Here is a 22,517-nt window from a genome sequence, read left to right as displayed (position 1 = left end):
GTCTTAAAGGCCTACTGAAACCCACTACTACCGACCACGCAGTCTGATAGTTTATATATCAATGATGAAATCTTAACATTGCAACACATGCCAATACGGCCGGGTTAGCTTACTAAAGTGCAATTTTAAATTTTGCGCGAAATATCCTGCTGAAAACGTCTCGGTATGATGACGCCTGCGCGTGACGTCACGGATTGTAGAGGACATTTTGGGACAGCATGGTGGCCAGCTATTAAGTCGTCTGTTTTCATCGCAAAATTCCACAGTAGTCTGGACATCTGTGTTGGTGAATCTTTTGCAATTTGTTCAATGAACAATGGAGACAGCAAAGAAGAAAGCTGTAGGAGGGAAGCGGTGTATTGCGGCAGGTGTTGTGCCGGATAACGCACCCCCGCCGTAGAATGCACCCCTTGACTGTTGTGCCGGATAACACAGCCGGAGTTTCATTGTTTAAATTCCCGGAAGATGACAGTCAAGCTTTACCATTGGCCTGTGGAGAACTGGGACAACAGAGACACTTACCAGGAGGACTTTGAGTTGGATACGCAGACGCGGTACCGTGAGTACGCATGCAGCTGCGGCTTCCAAACATTTGATCGCTTGCCCGTACGTGCGTGCCGCTATGTGCATGTCACGTACGTAACTTTGGGGACTTTGGGGAAATATATGTGCTTTATTAACTTTGGGGAGGTGAACGGTACTTTGGGCTGTGGGATTGAGTGTGTTGGCGGGTTATATGGACGGGAGGGGGGAGGTGTTTGTTATGCGGGATTAATTTGTGGCATATTAAATATAAGCCTGGTTGTGTTGTGGCTAATAGAGTATATATACTGTATGTCTTGTGTTTATTTACTGTTTTAGTCATTCCCAGCTGGATATCAGGTCCCACCCGCCTCTCACAGCATCTTCCCTATCTGAATCGCTCCCACTGCCCTCTAGTCCTTCACTCTCACTTTCCTCATCCACGAATCTTTCATCCTCGCTCAAATTAATGGGGAAATCGTCGCTTTCTCGGTCCGAATCGTTGTAAACAATGTGCAGATGTGAGGAGCTCCACAACCTGTGACGTCATGCGCATATCGTCTGCTACTTCCGGTACAGGCAAGGCTTTTTTATCAGGGACCAAAAGTTGCGAACTTTATCGTCGATGTTCTCTACTAAATCCTTTCAGCAAAAATATGGCAATATAGCGAAATGATCAAGTATGACACATAGAATGGACCTGCTATCCCCGTTTAAATAAGAAAATCGCATTTCAGTAGGCCTTTAAGACCCACTTTTATTCTTTGGCTTTTAACACTACGTGAGTTGTGTGGTCCTCTGTCGTCCTCTGTGGTTTTTTTTATAAATTTTGATTTCTATTTACTGTTTTAATTGGTTTTACCCTTTAAAATCGTTTTTAATCATATTTATTTTTATATTGGTTTTATATTTATTTATTTTTTGTTTTTATTCAGTCATTGGTGGAGCTAAGGATAATATTTGAATATTGTTTTTAATATTGTTGTGCAGCACTTTGGAAAAAATTTTGTTGTTTAAATGTGCCATATAAATAAAGTGGATTGGATTGGATAAATGATCTCAGTAAGATATTACAGCTTGTTGCTGAGATTTGATGACCTATATTGAGTAAAACATGCTTGAAACTAGAATATCAACTGAAGCAAAGCTGTGTCATCACCACTCACAAGTACAAAACTACTTTTTTAAAGTAATAATTTCTTATTTCAAGCATGAAAAAAAATCATGACTTTGACACAATTGTGTCTCATATTAAAGGCCTACTGAAATGCGATTTTCTTATTTAAACGGGGATAGCAGGTCCATTCTATGTGTCATACTTGATCATTTTGCGAAATTGCCATATTTTTGCTGAAAGGATTTAGTAGAGAACATCGACGATAAAGTTCGCAACTTTTGGTCGCTGATAAAAAAGCCTTGCCTGTACCGGAAGTAGCAGACGAGTAGCGTGACGTCACAGGTTGTGGAGCTCCTCACATCTGCACATTGTTTACAATCATGGCCACCAGCAGCGAGAGCGATTCAGACCGAGAAAGCGACGATTTCCCGATTAATTTGAGCGAGGATGAAAGATTCGTGGATGAGGAAAGTGAGAGTGAAGGACTAGAGGGCAGTGGGAGCGACTCAGATAGGGAAGATGCTGTGAGAGGCGGGTGGGATCTGATATTCCGTTGGGAATGACTAATACAGTAAATAAACACAAGACATATTAGCCACAACACAACCAGGCTTATATTTAATATGCCACAAATTAATCCCGCATAACAAACACCTCCCCCTTCCCGTCCATATAACCCGCCAATACAACTCAAACACCTGCACAACACACTCAATCCCACAGCCCAAAGTACCGTTCACCTCCCCAAAGTTCATACAGCACATATATTTTCCCAAAGTCCCCAAAGTTACGTACGTGACAAGCACATAGCGGCACGCACATACGGGCAAGCGATCAAATGTTTGGAAGCCGCAGCTGCAAGCGTACTCACGGTATCGCGTCTGCGTATCCAACTCAAAGTCCTCCTGGTAAGAGTCTCTGTTGTCCCAGTTCTCCACAGGCCAATGGTAAAGCTTGACTGTCATCTTTCGGGAATGTAAACTATGAAACTGTGTTATCCGGCCCAACAGTCAAGGGGTGCATTCTACAGCGGGGGTGCATTATACGGCACAACACCTGCCGCAATACACCGCTTCCCACCTACAGCTTTCTTCTTTGCTGTCTCCATTGTTCATTGAACAAATTGCAAAAGATTCACCAACACAGATGTCCAGAATACTGTGGAATTTTGCGATGAAAACAGACGACTTAATAGCTGGCCACCATGCTGTCCCAAAATGTCCTCTACAATCCGTGACGTCACGCGCAGGAGTCATCATACCGAGACGTTTTCAGTAAGGATATTTCGCGCAAAATTTAAAATTGCACTTTAGTAAGCTAACCCGGCCGTATTGGCATGTGTTGCAATGTTAAGATTTCATCATTGATATATAAACTATCAGACTGCGTGGTCGGTAGTAGTGGGTTTCAGTAGGCCTTTAAAACAGGTGACAGAAAAATGGACTTTGCTGTTTTATTTTCAATGAAACAATAAAAAATACGTACTTGTATAGTAGTACAGTTGTTATTAGTGAGAAAATACTTATTTTAAGGTATTTTTGGATTCATTGAGGTTAGCTAATTTTACTTGTTTTGGAAAGTATTGACAAGCCAAATTTTCTTGTTATAATGGCAGATAATTTTGCTTAGTTCAAATAAAATACCCCTAATTTTTGTATTTTTTTTCTTCTTGTTTTTGAACACTAACTTTTTGCAGTGTATAGTGAGGAGTATTTTACTGCAGCCATGATGGAGATGTTGGGATACTAACCCTCCTGAGCTGGTCCAGGGTGCTCAGCATCTGCTCCAGCTGAGCCATCCTCTGCCTGGTGGCCGCTGCCTGGCTATTGCCGTTCAGGTCTTGGGACAACTCTAGGAAAGTGCATTTTAATTGTGACTTTTACTATTAAAACCTCAGCTCTCCAAAACATTGTTCCGACTCCCTACCTCCTTGGCTTTTCAGCGTCTTGTAGTTGAAATCAAAGTCGTCCTGCAGGTTCTCGAGCATCTTCATCTTCTGTTCCATGTCCTGTAGAGAAGAAGACGCTTCTTAGAAAAGAAAGAAAACATCACTACGGTTCTTGTAACGCTGCTTGTTCAATTATCAATTTCAAAAAATGGTATCTTGTGGTCTCTCAAAAACCAACCTGCACTCGTTTCCTGATGTCTTGAAGATTGTGCTCCAGAATCTGCTGCTTCTCGGTCACCACAGTCCCTGTAGGGTGGGCGGCCTGTCCGTCCTGACAACATATTACACTACATCAGAGGTGCTACATTTACCCTGTCACATTTACCCAATGTAATGGACACAGAAGACGTAAAAATCCTCAGAGAGGAAAGAGTAGGGATTGTGAGAATGAGTTATTTCTTTATCAATAGTCATGTTTAAATCAGCTAGTATTTTCCCATGTGTACACTTTGTGCTTGTATCTTATGTCCGCTAGTAAACTCCGTGCCTTACCTTGAAGGCGGTGAAATGTGTATTGGGAGTATAATGTACTCCCTTTTTAACTTATCAGTTTAGAACAATAAGGCAGTATTTCTTTCTGGGCGGGAGGGGGCTGTTTTCATACTAAATAAGCTGACTCTTTCCGTTTGATTTTCAGACCGCTTCTAGATGCCGCTATTAATGCATTGTAAGGCTGGTCTCCTAAATCTTTAGTAAAACTTGGTAATATTCCTATTCTGTCTTGATGGTCCTTCTTACTAGAGATGTCCGATAATGGCTTTTTTGCCGATATCCGATATTCCGATATTGTCCAACTCTTGATTACCGATTCTGATATCAACCGATACCGATATATACAGTCGTGGTTAACACATTATTATGCCTAATTTGTTGTGATGCCCCGCTGGATGCATTAAACAATGCAACAAGGTTTTCCAAAATAAATCAACTCAAGTTGAGCCAAAGTCAGTGAGTCTCAGTTTGAAAAATTAATTAATTGTATCATTTTTCTTTTAATAAAAAATGAAAACGGGTCCCACAGACCCGAACACCACACAAGGGTTAAAACATGCTTGGCTTTAGACGTTTTTCTACTTATTTCTAATCAACTTCAGTCCTAATTCAAAATGGCAAACAGGTCATGTTTTTTTATTTTAACCCATTTAGTCTAATAATGTAAGTTTTTTTTAATTTTGAAATATTTGCATAAAATGAGTTATTGTCCATACAGTAAATGTTATTTGGCTGGTGTCAATGGGGTAAAGATTAGGCCTAAATATATATAAGATTAGTAATAAAACTTACTCTGATGCATTGTTATTTTTTTTGGCTGTGTCAGATACGTTATAGCAATGTAGTATAATAGGGGAAAAAAAGTCCCAGTTGACTACTAATATAATTTAAAAAAATCTAATGTACAGTCATTACACAATACAATCATGTATTTTCCAATTTCAGGCTGTCATTTTAGAGAAAAAGAGTACAATTTGTCATTTTTACTGTATAGAATTAGATGGGGCAATTTTGGTCAACTGTTTCTCACAGGGCTTTGACGCGGTGGTGGCTTCTGGTGGGAGTGGGTGGTACGTAATGACATGATGACAGATTGTTCAATTACGGCCATTACGCTTTAGAAATTCAATGAAAAGCACAACAATTATTAGGATTGCGAATTAAGTTCCTTCCGCTGTGTTTTTTGACAGTGTGTGCATGCGCGCTGCACCTGTGTAGAGGCACTACAAATGATGTGCTTGTGTGTGTGTGTGCACGTGCGTGTGTGTGTGTGTGTGTGTAATAGTGGGTTCCAGCAACCTAGTTGTCTGTGCATCCAAATGTGTTGCATCTGACAAAAACATTTGTTTGCTTGGTCAGCATAAACACCTTCTTGCAGCTTTTGTAGTACATGCTGTCTCTTACACACACACACACACACACACACACACACACACACACACACACACACACACACACACACACACACACACACACACACACACACACACACACACACACACACACACACACACACACACACACACACACACACACACACACACACAAACAAACAAACAATCAAACAAACAAACAGAACAGGCCTAGACAGGAGGACAGAGTGTAGGTACACAGAACATCAGAGGGTCAAATGTGCGAGAAAATGAGAGCAGACAGTGTTGACAATGTTGCAACCTTGTGTGGGAACCGCAGGTGCAGAAACACAAAAGAAGAATCCCTGTGGGATGCAGAAACTGGCAGAGAAATTTTTTGTGCAATGTTCATATTGTAGTAACTAGGGTTGTAGTGCAAGCACCTTTTAAAAAATGGCTGCTAAATAAACCCAGTTACTCAATATTTTTTTTAACTGAATACTTGTCTTATTAAGATGACTACTTTTTACTTCAACTTGAGCTACATTACTCTCAAGAACGGGTGTTCAAAGTGTTGCCCACAGCTTGTTTTTTTATTACCCCGCGACACGTTCTAAAGAATTTTTTTTTTAAATAAATAAAAACATTTAATTAGAACATTACACGAAAAAACTAGAGCGTGCAAATTTTGGGAGAAACAACGTGTGAATGTTGTCATGCGGAAGCCACTGAAATGCGCGAGTCAAACTTAAACGCTAACGTTAGCATGCTAACAGAATGCGTCAAGTAACAAGTCATTTGACTATGAAGTGAACGCATGTAAAATTAGCTTAAAAAGTTAGCATGCTAAAAGTTAGCATATGTCATGAACCTCGTTATACGACTCTCAAGTGTTCGGCTGAAAAATTGGCAAAAAAAGTTAGCATGCTAATGTTAGCAATGCTGCCTGAGGCTGAGCCAATCAGTGTTTTGGTCTCATCGAGAGGCTAATACTACTGTATTGTTGGTCATTTTTGTTCATTTAGCCATTTATATGCGTGAACATTTTCAAAACTTTCCAACCCAGCATGAGAATTTGAACTGTTTAAACTGTTTTTATTAAATGATTGATTGATTTAAACTTTTATTAGTAGATTGCACAGTAAAAAAAAAAAATAACAGGGATTTATATAGCGCTTTTCTAAGTACCCAAAGTCGCTTTACATGTAGAACCCATCAATCATTCACACCTGGTGGTGGTAAGCTACTTTCATAGCCACAGCTGCCCTGTGGTAGACTGACGGAAGCGTGGCTGCAATTTGCGCCAACGGCCCCTCCGACCACCACCTATCATTCAATTCACCGGTGTGAGTGGCACCGGGGGCAAAGGGTGAAGTGTCCCGCCCAAAGACACAACGGCAGCGATTTTTGGATGGTAAGAGGCGGGGAGCGAACCTGCAACCCTCAGGTTTCTGGCACGGTTGCTCTACCCACTACGCCATGCCGCCCTCAGTACAGTACATATTCCGTACAATTGACCACTAAATGGTAACACCCGAAAAAGTTTTTCAACTTGTTTAAGTCGGGGTCCACGTTAATCAATTCATGGTAACTTTAACTTTTTAACTGCCTTTTTATCTAACAAATTGCTCTTAAGATCATTTTTATCTGCTCTTTCTATGTGCATATATATATATATATATATATACATATATATATATATATATATATATATTAGGGCTGCAACTAACGATTGATTTGATAATCAATTAATCTGTTGATTATTACTTCGATTAATCGATTAATAATCGGATAAAAGATACAAACTACATTTCTATCCTTTCCAGTATTTTATTGGAAAAAAAACAGCATACTGGCACCATACTTATTTTGATTATTGTTTCTCAGTTGTTTGTACATGTTGCAGTTTATAAATAAAGGTTTATAAAAAAACAAAACAAAACAAAAAAAACATTTTTTTTAAATTAAAATAAAATTGCCACCGCGCATGCGCATAGCGTAGATCCATCCATGACTAAATTAATCGCCAACTATTTTTATAATCGATTTTAATCAATTTAATCGATTAGTTGTTTCAGCCCTAATATATATAGATATATATATACAGTATGTGTGTATTTAGTCTCTGTTTTTAAATTATATATTTTAGTCTGTCCTTTGCCTGTATTTCTTTGTAGTGTACAGCCCTTTGTTTTTCAACTGTGGTTGTTTTTAAAGGGCTTCATAAATAAAGTTGGTATGGTATGGTAGTTGACTTGTCCAGGGTGTACGCCGCCTTCCGCCCAAATGCAGCTGAGATAGGCTCCAGCACCCCCCCGCAACCCCGAAAGGGACCACAATGGAAACAAGCCTTTTGGCTTTTTGTTAGAGATGTCCGATAATATTATCGGCCGATAAATGCTTTAAAAATGTAATATCGGAAATTATCGGTATCGGTTTCAAAAAGTAAAATTCATGACTTTTTAAAATGCTGCTGTACGGAGCGGTACATGGACGTATGGAGAAGTACAGAGCGCCAATAAACCTTAAAGGCACTGTCTTTGCGTGCCGGTCCAATCACATAATATCTACAGCTTTTCACACACACAAGTGAATGCAAGCCATACAGGTCACACTGAATGTGGCCATATAAACAACTTTAACACTGTTACAAATATGCGCCACACTGTGAACCCACACCAAACAAGAATGACAAACACATTTCGGGAGGACATCCGCACCGTAACACAACATAAACACAACAGAACAAATACCCAGAATCCCTTGTAGCACTAACTCTTCCGGGACGCTACAATATACACCCCCCGCTACCCTCTACCACCCGGCCCCCACCTCAACCTCCTCATGCTCTCTCAGGGAGAGCATGTCCCACATTCCAAGCTGCTGTTTTGAGGCATGTTAAGAAAAATAATGCACTTTGTGACTTCAATAATAAATATAGCAGTGCCATGTTGGCATTTTTTTTTTCCATAACTTGAGTTGATTTATTTTGGAAAACCTTGTTACATTGTTTAATGCATCCAGCAGGGCATCACAACAAAATTAGGCATAATAATGTGTCAATTCCACGACTGCATATATCGGTATCGGTTGATATCGGAATCGGTAATTAAGAGTTGGACAATATCGGAATATCGGCAAAAAAGCCATTATAGGACATCTCTACTTTTTGTGCCATACTTTTGCCTTTTTAAAGCATTACATGGATTCAATTCTTTAAGATGTCAATAAACTTCTCAATCAATCAAGTCAATCAAAACAAGCAGTAGAAAATGGATGGATGGATGGTATGGTAGTTGGTAAAATTCCTAATTTATGGCAAAATTACATAGAATATGATTTGTTGTTTATAACACAGGGCTAAGACATTCATCCATCCATTTTCTACCGCTTGTCCCTTTTGGGGTCGCAGGGGGTGCTGGAGCCTATCTCAGCTGCATTCAGGCGGAAGGCGGGGTACACCCTGGACAAGTCACCACCTCATCACAGGGCCAACACAGATAGACAGACAACATTCACACTCACATTCACACACTAGGGCCAATTTAGTGTTGCCAATCAACCTATCCCCAGGTGCATGTCTTTGGAGGTGGGAGGAAGCCGGAGTACCCGGAGGGAACCCACGCAGTCACGGGGAGAACATGCAAACTCCACACAGAAAGATCCCGAGCCCGGGATTGAACCCAGGATTACTCAGGACCTTTGTATTATGAGGCACATGCACTAACCCCTGTGCCACCGTGCTCCCTGTGTTCAGACAGTTTAGCATATATCATTGAACTATATTGTATTGGTTTTAGTATCTTTAATGTATAATATGTATAAAATCTGTTTTTTTTTCATGCAGCCCTCGCTGGAAAAAGTTAAGACACCCCTGTTCTAAAGTAAGCATGTTAGTATGTAAGCCACACAGTCAGGGAGATCTAGGTTCAAATCTCCGTTTGGACATCTCTGTGTGGAGTTTGCACGTTCTCCCGTGGGTTTTTTCCAGGTACTCTGGCTTCCTCCCACTTTCCAAAAATAAACACTAAATCGTCAGCAAGTATGAATGGTTGTATGTGCCCTGCAATTGGCTGGCAAAAAGTCTCGTGTGTTCCCTGCTTCTCGTTCAAAGTCAGTGGGGATAGGCCCCACCCTAGTGAGGATAAGCCATACAGAAAACGAATGGATGGAAAGTGTATTGAAAGCATCAAGCAATAGAATCATTGTGTCGTTGGGAGACCTGTGCGGCGGCGGCAGCGGCGGTCTGCAGCAGCCGTTGCTCCTCCCACAGGCAGCGGGCGACGATGCGGGCGATCTCCATGGGCTTCTCCAAGTACTTGCTCTGCTGGTGCTGCTTGATCCGTCGTAGGTTGTGCTGGTAGAGGACGTTGCCCTCCTGCAGGAAGCGGCTGTACTGCTGGTCTATCTCGCCGAGGAGGTTGTGGAACACCAAAGTAGCGTGCGACTCCTGGTTGGCAGCATAAGCCCTTTGACAAAATGAATAAACAAAGTGAATACATATTGTCCCGCGAGTATCAAAGGGTTTATTCAGCACCGGTGACACTTATTTCAAAAGAAGCAGCAAAAAAGATAGAAGAATACAAACAGGAAGTTACCATACTGTATTTCATTTAGCCATTGTTACTAGAGATGTCCGATAGTATCGGACTGCCGATATTATCGGCCGATAAATGCTTTCAAATGTAATATCGGAAATTATCAGTATCAGTTTCAAAAAGTAAAATTTATGACTTTTTAAAACGCCGCTGTGTACACGGACGTAGCACCAATAAACCTTAAAGGGGAACATTATCACAATTTCAGAAGGGTTAAAACCATTAAAAATCAGTTCCCAGTGGCTTATTTTATTTTTCAAAGTTTTTTTAAAATTTTACCCATCACGCAATATCCCTAAAAAAAGCTTCAAAGTGCCTGATTTTAACCATCGTTATATACACCCGTCCATTTTCCTGTGACGTCACATAGTGATGCCAACACAAAAAAACATGGCGGATTGAACAGCAAGATATAGCGACATTAGCTCGGATTCAGACTCGGATTTCAGCGGCTTAAGCGATTCAACAGATTACGCATGTATTGAAACGGATGGTTGTAGTGTGGAGGCAGGTAGCGAAAACGAAATTGAAGAAGAAACTGAAGCTATTGAGCCATATCGGTTTGAACCGTATGCAAGCGAAACCGACGAAAACGACACGACAGCCAGCGACACGGGAGAAAGCGAGGACGAAGTCGGCGATCGCCTTCTAACCAACGATTGGTATGTGTTTGTTTGGCATTAAAGGAAACTAACTAGGTTTACAGCATATGAAATACATTTGGCAACAACATGCACTTTGAGAGTGCAGACAGCCCAGTTTTCATTAATTAATATATTCTGTAGACATACCCTCATCCGCTCTCTTTTCCTAAAAGCTGATCTATCTATCTATCCAGTTGGAAATGCATCTGCTTTGAGTGTCGCAGGATATCCACACATTCTTGCCATCTCTGTCGTAGCATAGCTTTCGTCGGTAAAGTGTGCGGAACAAACGTCCAATTTCTTGCCACTTTCGCATCTTTGGGCCACTGGTGCAACTTGAATCCTTCCCTGTTCGTGTTGTTACACCCTCCGACAACACACCGACGAGGCATGATGTCTCAAAGGTACGGAAAACAGTCGAAAAAACGGAAAATAACAGAGCTGATTTGACTCGGTATTTGTAATGTGTTTGAGAAAATGGCGGATTGCTTCTCGATGTGACGTCACGTTATGACGTCATCGCTCCGAGAGCGAATAATAGAAAGGCGTTTAATTCGCCAAAATTCACCCATTTAGAGTTCGGAAATCGGTTAAAAAAATATATGGTCTTTTTTCTGTAACATCAAGGTATATATTGACGCTTACATAGGTCTGGTGATAATGTTCCCCTTTAAAGGCACTGCCTTTGCGTGCCGGCCCAATCACATAATATCTACGGCTTTTCACACACACAAGTGAATGCAATTCATACTTGGTCAACAGCCATACAGGTCACACTGAGGGTGGCCGTATAAACAACTTTAACACTGTTACAAATATGCGCCACATTGTGAACCCACACCAAACAAGAATGACAAACACATTTCGGGAGAACATCCGCACCGTAACACAACATAAACACAACAGAACAAATACCCAGAACCCCTTGCAGCACTAACTCTCCCGGGACGCTACAATATACACCCCCCGCTACCCCCTACCCCCGCCCACCCCAACTCAACCTCCTCATGCTCTCTCAGGGAGAGCATGTCCCAAATTCCAAGCTGCTGTTTTAAGGCATGTTAAAAAAAATAATGCACTTTGTGACTTCAATAATAAATATGGCAGTGCCATGTTGGCATGTTTTTCCATAACTTGAGTTGATTTATTTTGGAAAACCTTGCTACATTGTTTAATGCATCCAGCGGGGCATCACAACAAAATTAGGCATAATAATGTGTTGAAGGCCTACTGAAACCCACTACTACCGACCACACAGTCTGATAGTTTGTATATCAATGATGAAATCCTAACATTGCAACACATGCCAATACGACCGGGTTAGCTTACTAAAGTGCAATTTTAAATTTCGCGAGAAATATCCTGCTGAAAACGTCTCGGTATGATGACGTCTGCGCGTGACGTCACGGATTGTAGAGGACATTTTGGGACAGCATGGTGGCCAGTTATTAAGTCATCTGTTTTCATCGCAAAATTCCACAGTATTCTGGACATCTGTGTTGGTGAATCTTTTGCAATTTGTTCAATGAACAATGGAGACAGCAAAGAAGAAAGCTGTAGGTGGGAAGCGGTGTATTGCGGCAGGTGTTGTGCCGGATAACGCACCCCCGCTGTAGAATGCACCCCCTGACTATTGTGCCGGATAACACAGCCGGTGTTTCATTGTTTACATTCCCGAAAGATGACAGTCAAGCTTTACCATTGGCCTGTGGAGAACTGGGACAACAGAGACTCTTACCAGGAGGACTTTGAGTTGGATACGCAGACGCGGTACCGTGAGTACGCATGCAGCTGCGGCTTCCAAACATTTGATCGCTTGCCCGTACGTGCGTGCCGCTATGTGCATGTCACGTACGTAACTTTGGGGAAATATATGTGTTGTATGAACTTTGAGGAGGTGAACGGTACTTTGGGCTGTGGGATTGAGTGTGTTGTGCAGGTGTTTGAGTTGTATTGGCGGGTTATATGGACGGGAGGGTCGGAGGTGTTTGTTATGCGGGATTAATTTGTGGCATATTAAATATAAGCCTGGTTGTGTTGTGGCTAATAGAGTATATATATGTCTTGTGTTTATTTACTGTTTTAGTCATTCCCAGCTGAATATCAGGTCCCACCCGCCTCTCACGGCATCTTCCCTATCTGAATCGCTCCCACTGCCCTCTAGTCCTTCACTCTCACTTTCCTCATCCACAAATCTTTCATCCTCGCTCAAATTAATGGGGCAATCGTCGCTTTCTCGGTCCGAATCGCTCTCGCTGCTGGTGGCCATGATTCTAAACAATGTGCGGATGTGAGGAGCTCCAAAACCTGTGACGTCACGCGCATATCGTCTGCTACTTCCGGTACAGGCAAGGCTTTTTTAAGTTGCGAACTTTATCGTCGATGTTCTCTACTAAATCCTTTCAGCAAAAATATGGCAATATCGCGAAATGATCAAGTATGACACATAGAATGGACCTGCTATCCCCGTTTAAATAAGAAAATCGCATTTTAGTAGGCCTTTAATTCCACGACTGTATATATCGGTATCGGTAATTAAGAGTTGGACAATATCGGAATATCGGCAAAAAAGTCATTATCGGACATCTCTAGATTTTTATTCTATTTGCCAAAAAGATAGCAGTACAACGTACTATAGTACTACGTAAATGTTTCTATAATTGACCGCAAAGATAGGGAAGTAGGCGGCAAAAACCGTAAATATAACCTTTAACAGGGTTTTTACTGCTCATGCTCGTGCAGGAAGGGAATAAGGAAAACCTTGGTCATTGTTTCTATGGTAAAAACAGTTCAAGTTGATAATGATAGCAGTCTTGGAATTGGATGCGCGCCTCTCACCAGTCCTGGCTTTCGATCCAAGGGGCGAGGAACTGCCGAAGCTCCATTGGGAAGCTGTCGCTGTACAGGTGATAGAGCTGCTCCAGATACCTGGTCTCCAGCTGCTGCAACTGGTTCCACTGGGCCATCTTGACCTACAACGTAAGGGCATCCAGTTAAATGTCCAATACAAGAAATACAGGAAGCAAGTATGCACACTTCCTTTTACACTGAACAACTGCTATGTCACTGACGGTAAACAATCTTTGAATATGGCCCCAACTTTATAAGCTAGTAAATAAAGGCGGGTGTTTCCTTTGTCGAAGATAAGGCTGATGTTACAGTAGCATAGTTGCAACCTGAGACTTATAGATGGCTTCATTGATTATCAATTAGCTGCACGGATAGAAAGCAGCTCATCTTACCAAATTTTAGCAACAGCAGGCCACGACATTCCCATGAGGGCGTGAAATATAAGATCTTATCCTATGACCGTCTTAAATGACTCCCACTATTTCAAACAAAGCTTTTTCTCTCCTCCTTTATTTCCAACAAAGATTAGCTTACCAATAAAAAAATAACGTTGCAAATATAAGAGTAAAATCCGAGAATAAAAAGGAAATAATACAAGACTAAAGGCATAATTTTACAAGAATAAAGTCTACCTATTCTAAGAATAAAGTATTAATTTAATGAAAGTAAAATTGTAATATTATGAAAAAAGAAAATTTAAAATGTTTTTAATTTTTCTTTTTTCATAATATTACAATGTAATATTGTGAAAAAAGAAAATTTAAAATGTTTTTGTTTTTTATTTTTTCATAATATTACAATGTAATATTGTGAAAAAATAAAATTTAAAATGTTTTTAATTTTTCTTTTTTCATAATATTAATTTTACTTTCATTAAAGAAAAATTAAAAACATTTTAAATTTTCTTTTTTCACAATATTACATTGTAATATTATAAAAAAGAAAAATTAAAAACATTTGAAATTTTCTTTTTTCATAATATTACAATTTTACTTTCATTAAATTAAGACTTTATTCTTAGAATAGGTAGACTTTATTCTTGTAAAATTATGCCTTTAGTTGTTTAAATGTGCTATATAAATAAAGTGGATTGGATTGGATACGTGATCTCAGTAAGATATTACAGCTTGTTGCTGAGATTTTATGAACTATATTGAGTAAAACATGCTTGAAACTAGAATATCAACTGTTGCAAAGCTGTGTCATCAACACTCACAAGTATAAAACTACTTTTTTAAAGTAATAATTTCTTATTTCAAGCATAATATTACAAAGTAAAATTGTAATATTATGAAAAAAGAAAATTTCAAATGTTTTTAATTTTTCTTTTTTCATAATATTACAATGTAATATTGTGAAAAAGAAAATTTCAAATGTTTTGAATTTTTCTTTTTTCATAATATTACAATTTTACTTTCATTAAATTAAGACTTTATTCTTAGAATAGGTAGACTTTATTCTTGTAAAATGATGCCTTTAGTCTTGTATTATTTCCTTTTTATTCTCAGATTTTACTCTTATACTTGTAACATGACAAAATTAAATGAATACATTTAAAAATTATGTGAATAAAAGCTGTATTTTTTTAAAGAATAAAGCCATTTTACCAGGATAAAGTTGTACATAAAAATCATAAAATTTCAAGAATAAAGTCTTATAGAATAAAGTCCACATGTTGTGAAATAAAGGTACGGTCCTATTTTACAAAAAATAAAGTCAGAATATGATAAGAAAAAGGTCACAATTTTAAAAAGGATAATTTTGCAAGAATGAAAATATTGAATAAATGATACCAGAGATGTTATTTTACATATACAAGAATAAAGGCATAATTGTACTTGAATACAGTGAAATGTTTCAAAAATATGAGTTATAATTTTACTGGGAGATGCAATAAAATGTCCTAATTTTGCATGGAATAAAGGTGAAATAGCGAGAGAAATGTTCTTTACCTGTATTAGGAAAAAGTTGTAACAAAAAGTTCATAATAATTAAATAATTATTAATTAATTATTTATTTAATTAATTATTACCTGAATGAAATTTAAATTTTACAAGAAAGAAATTCTAATTTTACTCAGATACAACTGTAAAAGAAGTAAGATTTTTTCTAAAACAAAATCAATTTAACAAAAATATAGACTTAATTTCACTAGGATAGATATAAAAATAAGGAATATCTTAATGTTGAAAAATTACAAAAATATAGTAAAAATTTTACAAAAATGAAGTTCGAATTTCACTCAGATACAACTGTAAAATAAGTAAGATTTTTTTCTAGAATAGAATACATTTTACAAAAATACAGACGTCATTTCACTAGGATATAGATATAAAAATAAGGAATATCTTAAAGTTGAAATATTACAAAAATAATAATGAATGAATTTCTAGTTTCCCAAAATAAAGCTGTAAAACAATCAAGAAAAATGTGACCTAATAAAGTTGATATATGAGAATAAAGGCATAATTTTACAAGAATACAGTTCTATTTTAGTCAGAATAATACAAGAAAAATATGGGGAATATGGTAATAATTTTGCAAAAATGATCAAGAATCCTGCCCATGTTTAAAAAATATATACCATATATCAACGAGTGGTGCTAAAACCCCGAATTGTAACGCCTTTTTAGCCAATCAAAACACTGAAGAAAGTCACTTCCAGAAAAGGCCCAACAACAGTAGTCAAATCTGAGCCTTTTCCTTCCTTTCCTTTGCTGCACAATAAAACATGACTTTGAAGCAGCAACCATTCGAAACTTCATAAAGTGACACTGCACGTTGACTTTGTGTGACATCCTTATTTGCTTAATAAACAGAAACTGAAACCAAAAGCAGTACCGCATGAAAATGCTGATTAAAAATGTTTGGCCAAAACAAAAGGCCCCCTCGCCAAAAAGAAAGAAATAATGCAGAAATTACAAAGAAATGTGTGTTTTTGTAAGGCTGCGAATAAAGGCTACTGTATCCATCAGCAGGCAGGTGTCAGCCATGAGAAAAATGTGACCTAATAAAGTTGAAATATGAGAATAAAGGTATAATTTTACAAGAATACAGTCTTATTTTAGTCAGAATAATATGAGAAAAATATGGGGAATATGGTAATCATTTTGCAAAAATTATCAAGAATCCTGCTCATGTTTAAAACATATATACCATATATCAACGAGTGGTGCTAAAAACCTGAACTGTAAAAAAATGTGGGAAAAACTGAGAAAAATGTGACCTGATAAAGTTGAAATATGAGAATAAAGGTATAATTTTACAAGAATACAGTCCTATTTTAGTCAGAATAATACAAGAAAAATATGGGGAATATGGTAATAATTTTGCAAAAATTATCAAGAATCCTGCCCATGTTTAAAAAATATATACCATATATCAACGAGTGGTGCTAAAAACCCGAACTGTAAATTTTTTTGAAAAAAAACAGAAAAATGCGACCTAATAAAATAGAAATATGACAATGAAGGTATAATTTTACAAGAATACAATCCTATTTTAGTCAGAATAATATGATAAAAATATGGGGAATATGGTAATAATTTTACAAAAATGATCAAGAATCCTGATCATGTTTAAAAAATATATACCATACATCAACGAGTGGTGCTAAAAACCCAAACTGTAAAAAATGTTGAAAAAAACAGAAAAATGCGACCTAATAAAATTGAAATATGAGAATAAAGGTAGAATTTTACAAGAATACAGTAAATGGGTTAAAAGGGTTATACTTGTATAGTGCTTTTCTACCTTCAAGGTACTCAAAGCGCTTTGACACTATTTCCACATTCACACACACATTCACACACTGATGGCGGGAGCTGCCATGCAAGACGCTAACCACAACCCATCAGGAGCAAGGGTGAAGTGTCTTGCTCAAAGACACGACGGACGTGACTAGGTTGATAGAAGGTGGGGATCGAACCAGGAACCCTCAGGTTGCTGGCACGGCCACTCTCCCAACCTCGCCACGTCATCCCCAGTCTTATTTTAGTCAGAATAATATGAGAAAAATATGGGGAATATGGTAATAATTTTGCAAAAATGATCAAGAATCCTGCCCATGTATAAAAAATATATACCATATATCAACGAGTGGTGCTAAAAACCCGAACTGTAACGCCTTTTTAGCCAATCAAAACACTGAAGAAAGTCATTTCCGGAAAAGGCCCAACAACAGTAGTCAAATATTTTCCTTCCTTTCCTTTGCTGCACAATAAAACATGACTTCAAACCAGCAACTAGAGATGTCCGATAATATCGGACTGCCGATGTTATCGGCCGATAAATGCTTTAAAATGTAATATCGGAAATTATCGGTATCGGTAAAGTAAAATTTATGACTTTTTAAAACACCGCTGTACGGAGTGGTATACGGACACCTTAAAGGCACTGCCTTTGCGTGCCGGCCCAATCACATAATATCTACGGCTTTTCACACACACAAGTGAATGCCATTCATACTTGGTCAACAGCCATACAGGTCACACTGAGGGTGGCCGTATAAACAACTTTAACACTGTTACAAATATGCGCCACACTGTGAACCCACACCAAACAAGAATGACAAACACAATTTCGGGAGAACATCTGCACCGTAACACAACAGAACAAATACCCAGAACCCCTTGCAGCACTAACTCTTCCGGGACGCTACAATATAAACCCCCCAACCCCCGCACCTCAACCCCGCCCACCTCAACCTCCTCATGCTCTCTCAGGGAGAGCATGTCCCAAATTCCAAGCTGCTGTTTTGAGGCATGTTAAAAAAAATAATGCACTTTGTGACTTCAATAATAAATATGGCAGTGCCATGTTGGCATTTTTTTTTCCATAACTTGAGTTGATTTATTTTGGAAAACCTTGTTACATTGTTTAATGCAGTGGTTCTCAAATGGGGGTACGTGTACCCCTGGGGGTACTTGAAGGTATGCCAAGGGGTACGTGAGATTTTTTCAAAATATTCTAAAAATAGCAACAATTCAAAAATCCTTTATAAATATAAATAAAAACCTATCTTTTTTTCCAAATAGTTCAAGAAAGACCACTACAAATGAGCAATATTTTGTTATACAATTTAATAAATCAGAAACTGATGACATAAATAAATGATAAATATAAATGGGTTGTACTTGTATAGCGCTTTTCTACCTTCAAGGTACTCAAAGCGCTTTGACACTACTTCCACATTTACCCATTCACACACACATTCACACACTGATGGAGGGAGCTGCCATGCAAGGCGCTACCAGCACCCATCAGGAGCAAGGGTGAAGTGTCTTGCTCAGGACACAACGGACATGACGAGGTTGGTAGTAGGTGGGGATTGAACCACGGACCCTCGGGTCGCGCACGGCCACTCTTCCACTGCGCCACGCCGTTCCTAGTGCTGTATTTTACTTTTTTATCTCTTTTTTTCAACCAAAAATGCTTTGCTCTGATTAGGGGGTACTTGAATTAAAAAAAAATTCACAGGTTGAGAACCACTAGTTTAATGCATCCAGCGGGGCATCACAACAAAATTAGGCATATTAGGGCAGGGCCGACATCCGGGCAACTGAGCTACATACGGGTTCTTCGAGCCATAGCAACCTGACTGGCGTTGAAAACAAACCGTCGCCATTACCGGTACTCTTTAACCTGTCGACCTGCGCTGATTAAACCCGTCATTCTGCCTCCAAAATGCCAAAAAACTGTGTTGTTTTTGGTTGTGCAAACCACAACTGGAAACAGGGAAAACAAAGGTTGTATTTTGTTCTGCCAAAGCGTGCTAAAAGCCCACAGAGACGAGACAAATGGCTCGCAGCTTTACACCGGGAAAACGAGGACGGTTCTCACTGGAGTCCCCCAAAATCCCGGGTCGTGTGTTCGGATCACTTCGTTTCTGGTAAATATAAGGAACAAAAATCCACCTTCTTAACCACAACTTGGCTATACCGTCCATGCTAATGTTGAACCCGTTGAATTTTTACTGAATAACGTTCGACAGCTGAAGTTGTTGTTGTTGCACAACAATAACATACGGTATAAATGCTATTTTCGAAAACCGGTTTCATTTAAATTTGCACTTAACGGTTGGGTTTTTAAAAACCAATAAACCCTATAATTTTCATGTTGCCATTTAATCAACTTTTCAAGACAGTCGTAAAATGCTGTCTGCAAGTCTCCTTTGTTGTAATCAAACATTACTTGTAGTTGTAGCCCTCAAATCTCTCAATATTTTTTCATTTTTTCCCTCTCAGAACGACCTGTAAAGAATCCCATGCACCCTGATTATGCACCATCCATCTTACCTCACCTGCCACAGAGTGGAAAGAAGGCATCCCATAGGATGGACAGTTACGAGCGACATCAACTGACAACTTCAAAGCGTGAATCGGCAGCAGAGAACTCAAAAAGTACAAAGAAACACTGTGGGAAACAACTACCTTTCAGTGATCTAACGGAAAGGACAAATGAGTGTGAAAACATTGAGCCTGCTGCAAAAACGCCTGTAATTTTAAATAAATAATTCAGTTAAAAAAAGGAACAGTAATTCAGCAAATAATAAATCATAATACTGAACTGAATTTGAATGAGCTCTCTACAGATATAATAAATATACAGATACTGGTATCCACCGTGTCATCCTTATTATCATTTATCAACATACCTTGGGTGATTTAACAATTTTTATGTGATTTATTCGTTATATAACAACCGAAGCTAACAACCGACCTGGTGCGCTTGTGAGGTAGACATAAAGATTTCCAAATTCCATGTCTGGCCATTCTGTAGGATTATCAGTCCACACATCTGCTGGAAGGCGGTAAGGGCAGTCGTTTAATCCAACTACAGAACATTTTAACTCGTATCTTAACCTAGCCTCACTGGAAAGACTATTTACATAATCATACGCCATTTAGAACAGTTTAAAATGCCGTGAAACCTCGTTAACCTACTCAGTGGCCTAGTGGTTAGAGTGTCCGCCCTGAGATCGGTAGGTTGTGAGTTCAAACCCCGGCCGAGTCATACCAAAGACTATAAAAATGGGACCCATTGCCTCCCTGCTTGGCACTCAGTATCAAGGGTTGGAATTGGGGGTTAAATCACCAAAATGATTCCCGGGCGTGGCCACTGCTGCTGCCCACTGCTCCCCTCACCTCCCAGGGGGTGATCAAGGGTGATGGGTCAAATGCAGAGAATAATTTCGCCACACCTAGTGTGTGTGTGACAATCATTGGTACTTTAACTTTTAACTTTTAAATGCCTTTTCTGTCAATGCTGTGTTCGCTGTGAGCTGGTTTGTTTTCAACGAATTCAATATGGCGACCGGTTGCTAGGGGATTGGCAGGCGGAAGTGACGTAGGTCCGCCCTCGCCTATAATGTGTTAATTCCACGACTGTATATATTGGTATCGGTTGATATCGGAATCGGTAATCAAGAGTTGAACAATATCGGATATCTGCAAAAAAGCCATTATCGGACATCTCTACCAGCAACCATTCTAAAATGTAATTTAGATATTGGGTTTCGCAATTTAAAGCGCTTTGAGTCACTAGAGAAAAGCGCTATATAAATATAATTCACAAAAAACAAACAAAAAAACAACCATAAAATGCAATCAACTTCATAAAATGATACTGCACGTTTAATGTGTGTGTGTGACATCCTTATATGCTTAAAAAACAGAAACTGAAACCATGGAAATGCTGATTAAAAATATTTGGCCAAAACAAAAGGCCCCCTCGCCAAAAATAAATAAATAACGCAGAAATAACAAATAAATGTGTGTTTTGGTAAGGCTGCTGTTTCCATCAGCATGCAGGTGTCAGCCATGTTGGCCTGCACTGTGAGGATGCAGATGGGCGTGGCCAGAGGGCGTGGCCAATGCAGGAAAACAATGCACGACTTCAATAAAAAGACAGCTTCAACTGTAAGATATTGTCCGGTTTGTTTTTCAACAAACTGGTGATTTGTTCTCTCTTTATTTTAAAAAGGCAACGACAGAAGCGGCCATTTTGAAAGAACTCAACTCCAATAACACAGCAATTATAAGTCGGTGTATGTCACCCTGAATATCCACCCTCGCGTATTTATACATGGGTTTTTAAATAAATTAGTGTTGTAAATAACACGTAGGACAACTTAATAGTTAATTGGAATTTAAAAAAAAACTCCTTTCAATAATTTAATTTAGAACGCAAAAAGCAATGTCGTGTCTGTTGCTTACCTGACTAGTCAAAGTGTACTCCTTTAGAAAATCCCTCAATAAAAATAAAAGAGCCACACCTCACTATGGGGAAAAGGCACACTCAAAAGGTAAAACAATGTAGCGCTCAATCGATAAATTAGACTGAGAAAAGTGTCCGCGTTATCCACCCACTTATTCCAGGTCCCACGTCTGAAGCCTCGTTGTATACATTGCAGCCGTTCCAGCCACACAAACCCCATAAAACTGCTTGATTGACAGCTACACACAGCCAATGGTTTAAGAGTACAAGCCGAAAGCCAATCACTATCTCTAACATCGGTATAAAAGGCGGGACTTACGTACAGTAGTGTTTGAGTGCGTCGAATTTTACTGCTGTCGCAACTGCGCTGTTCAGGGTTAAAACCCCTCCCTCCGGAACACCGACGGACAGCGCGGAGCAACGGAGGGAGGACGTGCGAGTTCCACGGAACAGCCAGTCTGGAAGTCATCTGAATTACTGGCAGGGGTGACGTCATCACCAGCGCTATTGCATTGTATTTTCTGATGCCATTATTCAGCACAGGCACAAAAAAAAAACTTTTTTTTTTTTTTTTTTAAATGTTATTGCACAACTAAAAATATGTGTTTATTGATAAAAATATACTTTAGGTACATTAAATCAACCAAATAAAGATTACCAGTCCCGAATATAAATAAACATTTTATTTATATAGGGCAAAAAATGAAGAAGCATGAAACAAACAAACAATAACAATTTTTATTCTTCAAATGTGTTTTGCACTTGTTCAACTTCTC

The 22,517-nt window shown here is 38.9% G+C and overlaps 1 protein-coding gene across 2 annotated transcripts in view; it reads right to left on the bottom strand.

Annotated features, from left to right (window-relative positions):
* Positions 1-21,923, bottom strand: part of stat3 (signal transducer and activator of transcription 3 (acute-phase response factor)) — a 58,985-nt gene extending 37,062 nt beyond the window's left edge. For both annotated transcript variants that reach the window (XM_072916001.1, XM_072916002.1), the window contains exons 1-6: positions 21,741-21,923; positions 13,512-13,645; positions 9,654-9,900; positions 3,766-3,858; positions 3,566-3,647; positions 3,390-3,490 (exon numbers count right to left, since the gene is read on the bottom strand). In XM_072916001.1, the coding sequence (XP_072772102.1) occupies positions 3,390-3,490; positions 3,566-3,647; positions 3,766-3,858; positions 9,654-9,900; positions 13,512-13,639 (651 nt within the window). In that variant the 5' untranslated portion in view covers positions 13,640-13,645; positions 21,741-21,923. The remainder of the gene's footprint in view (positions 1-3,389; positions 3,491-3,565; positions 3,648-3,765; positions 3,859-9,653; positions 9,901-13,511; positions 13,646-21,740) is intronic.
* Positions 21,924-22,517: the final 594 nt, after the last annotated feature.

Source organism: Nerophis lumbriciformis, linkage group LG24 (assembly GCF_033978685.3).
Source record: "Nerophis lumbriciformis linkage group LG24, RoL_Nlum_v2.1, whole genome shotgun sequence".
Classification (NCBI taxonomy): domain Eukaryota; kingdom Metazoa; phylum Chordata; class Actinopteri; order Syngnathiformes; family Syngnathidae; genus Nerophis; species Nerophis lumbriciformis.
This window is presented reverse-complemented; position numbering and strand designations above follow the sequence as displayed.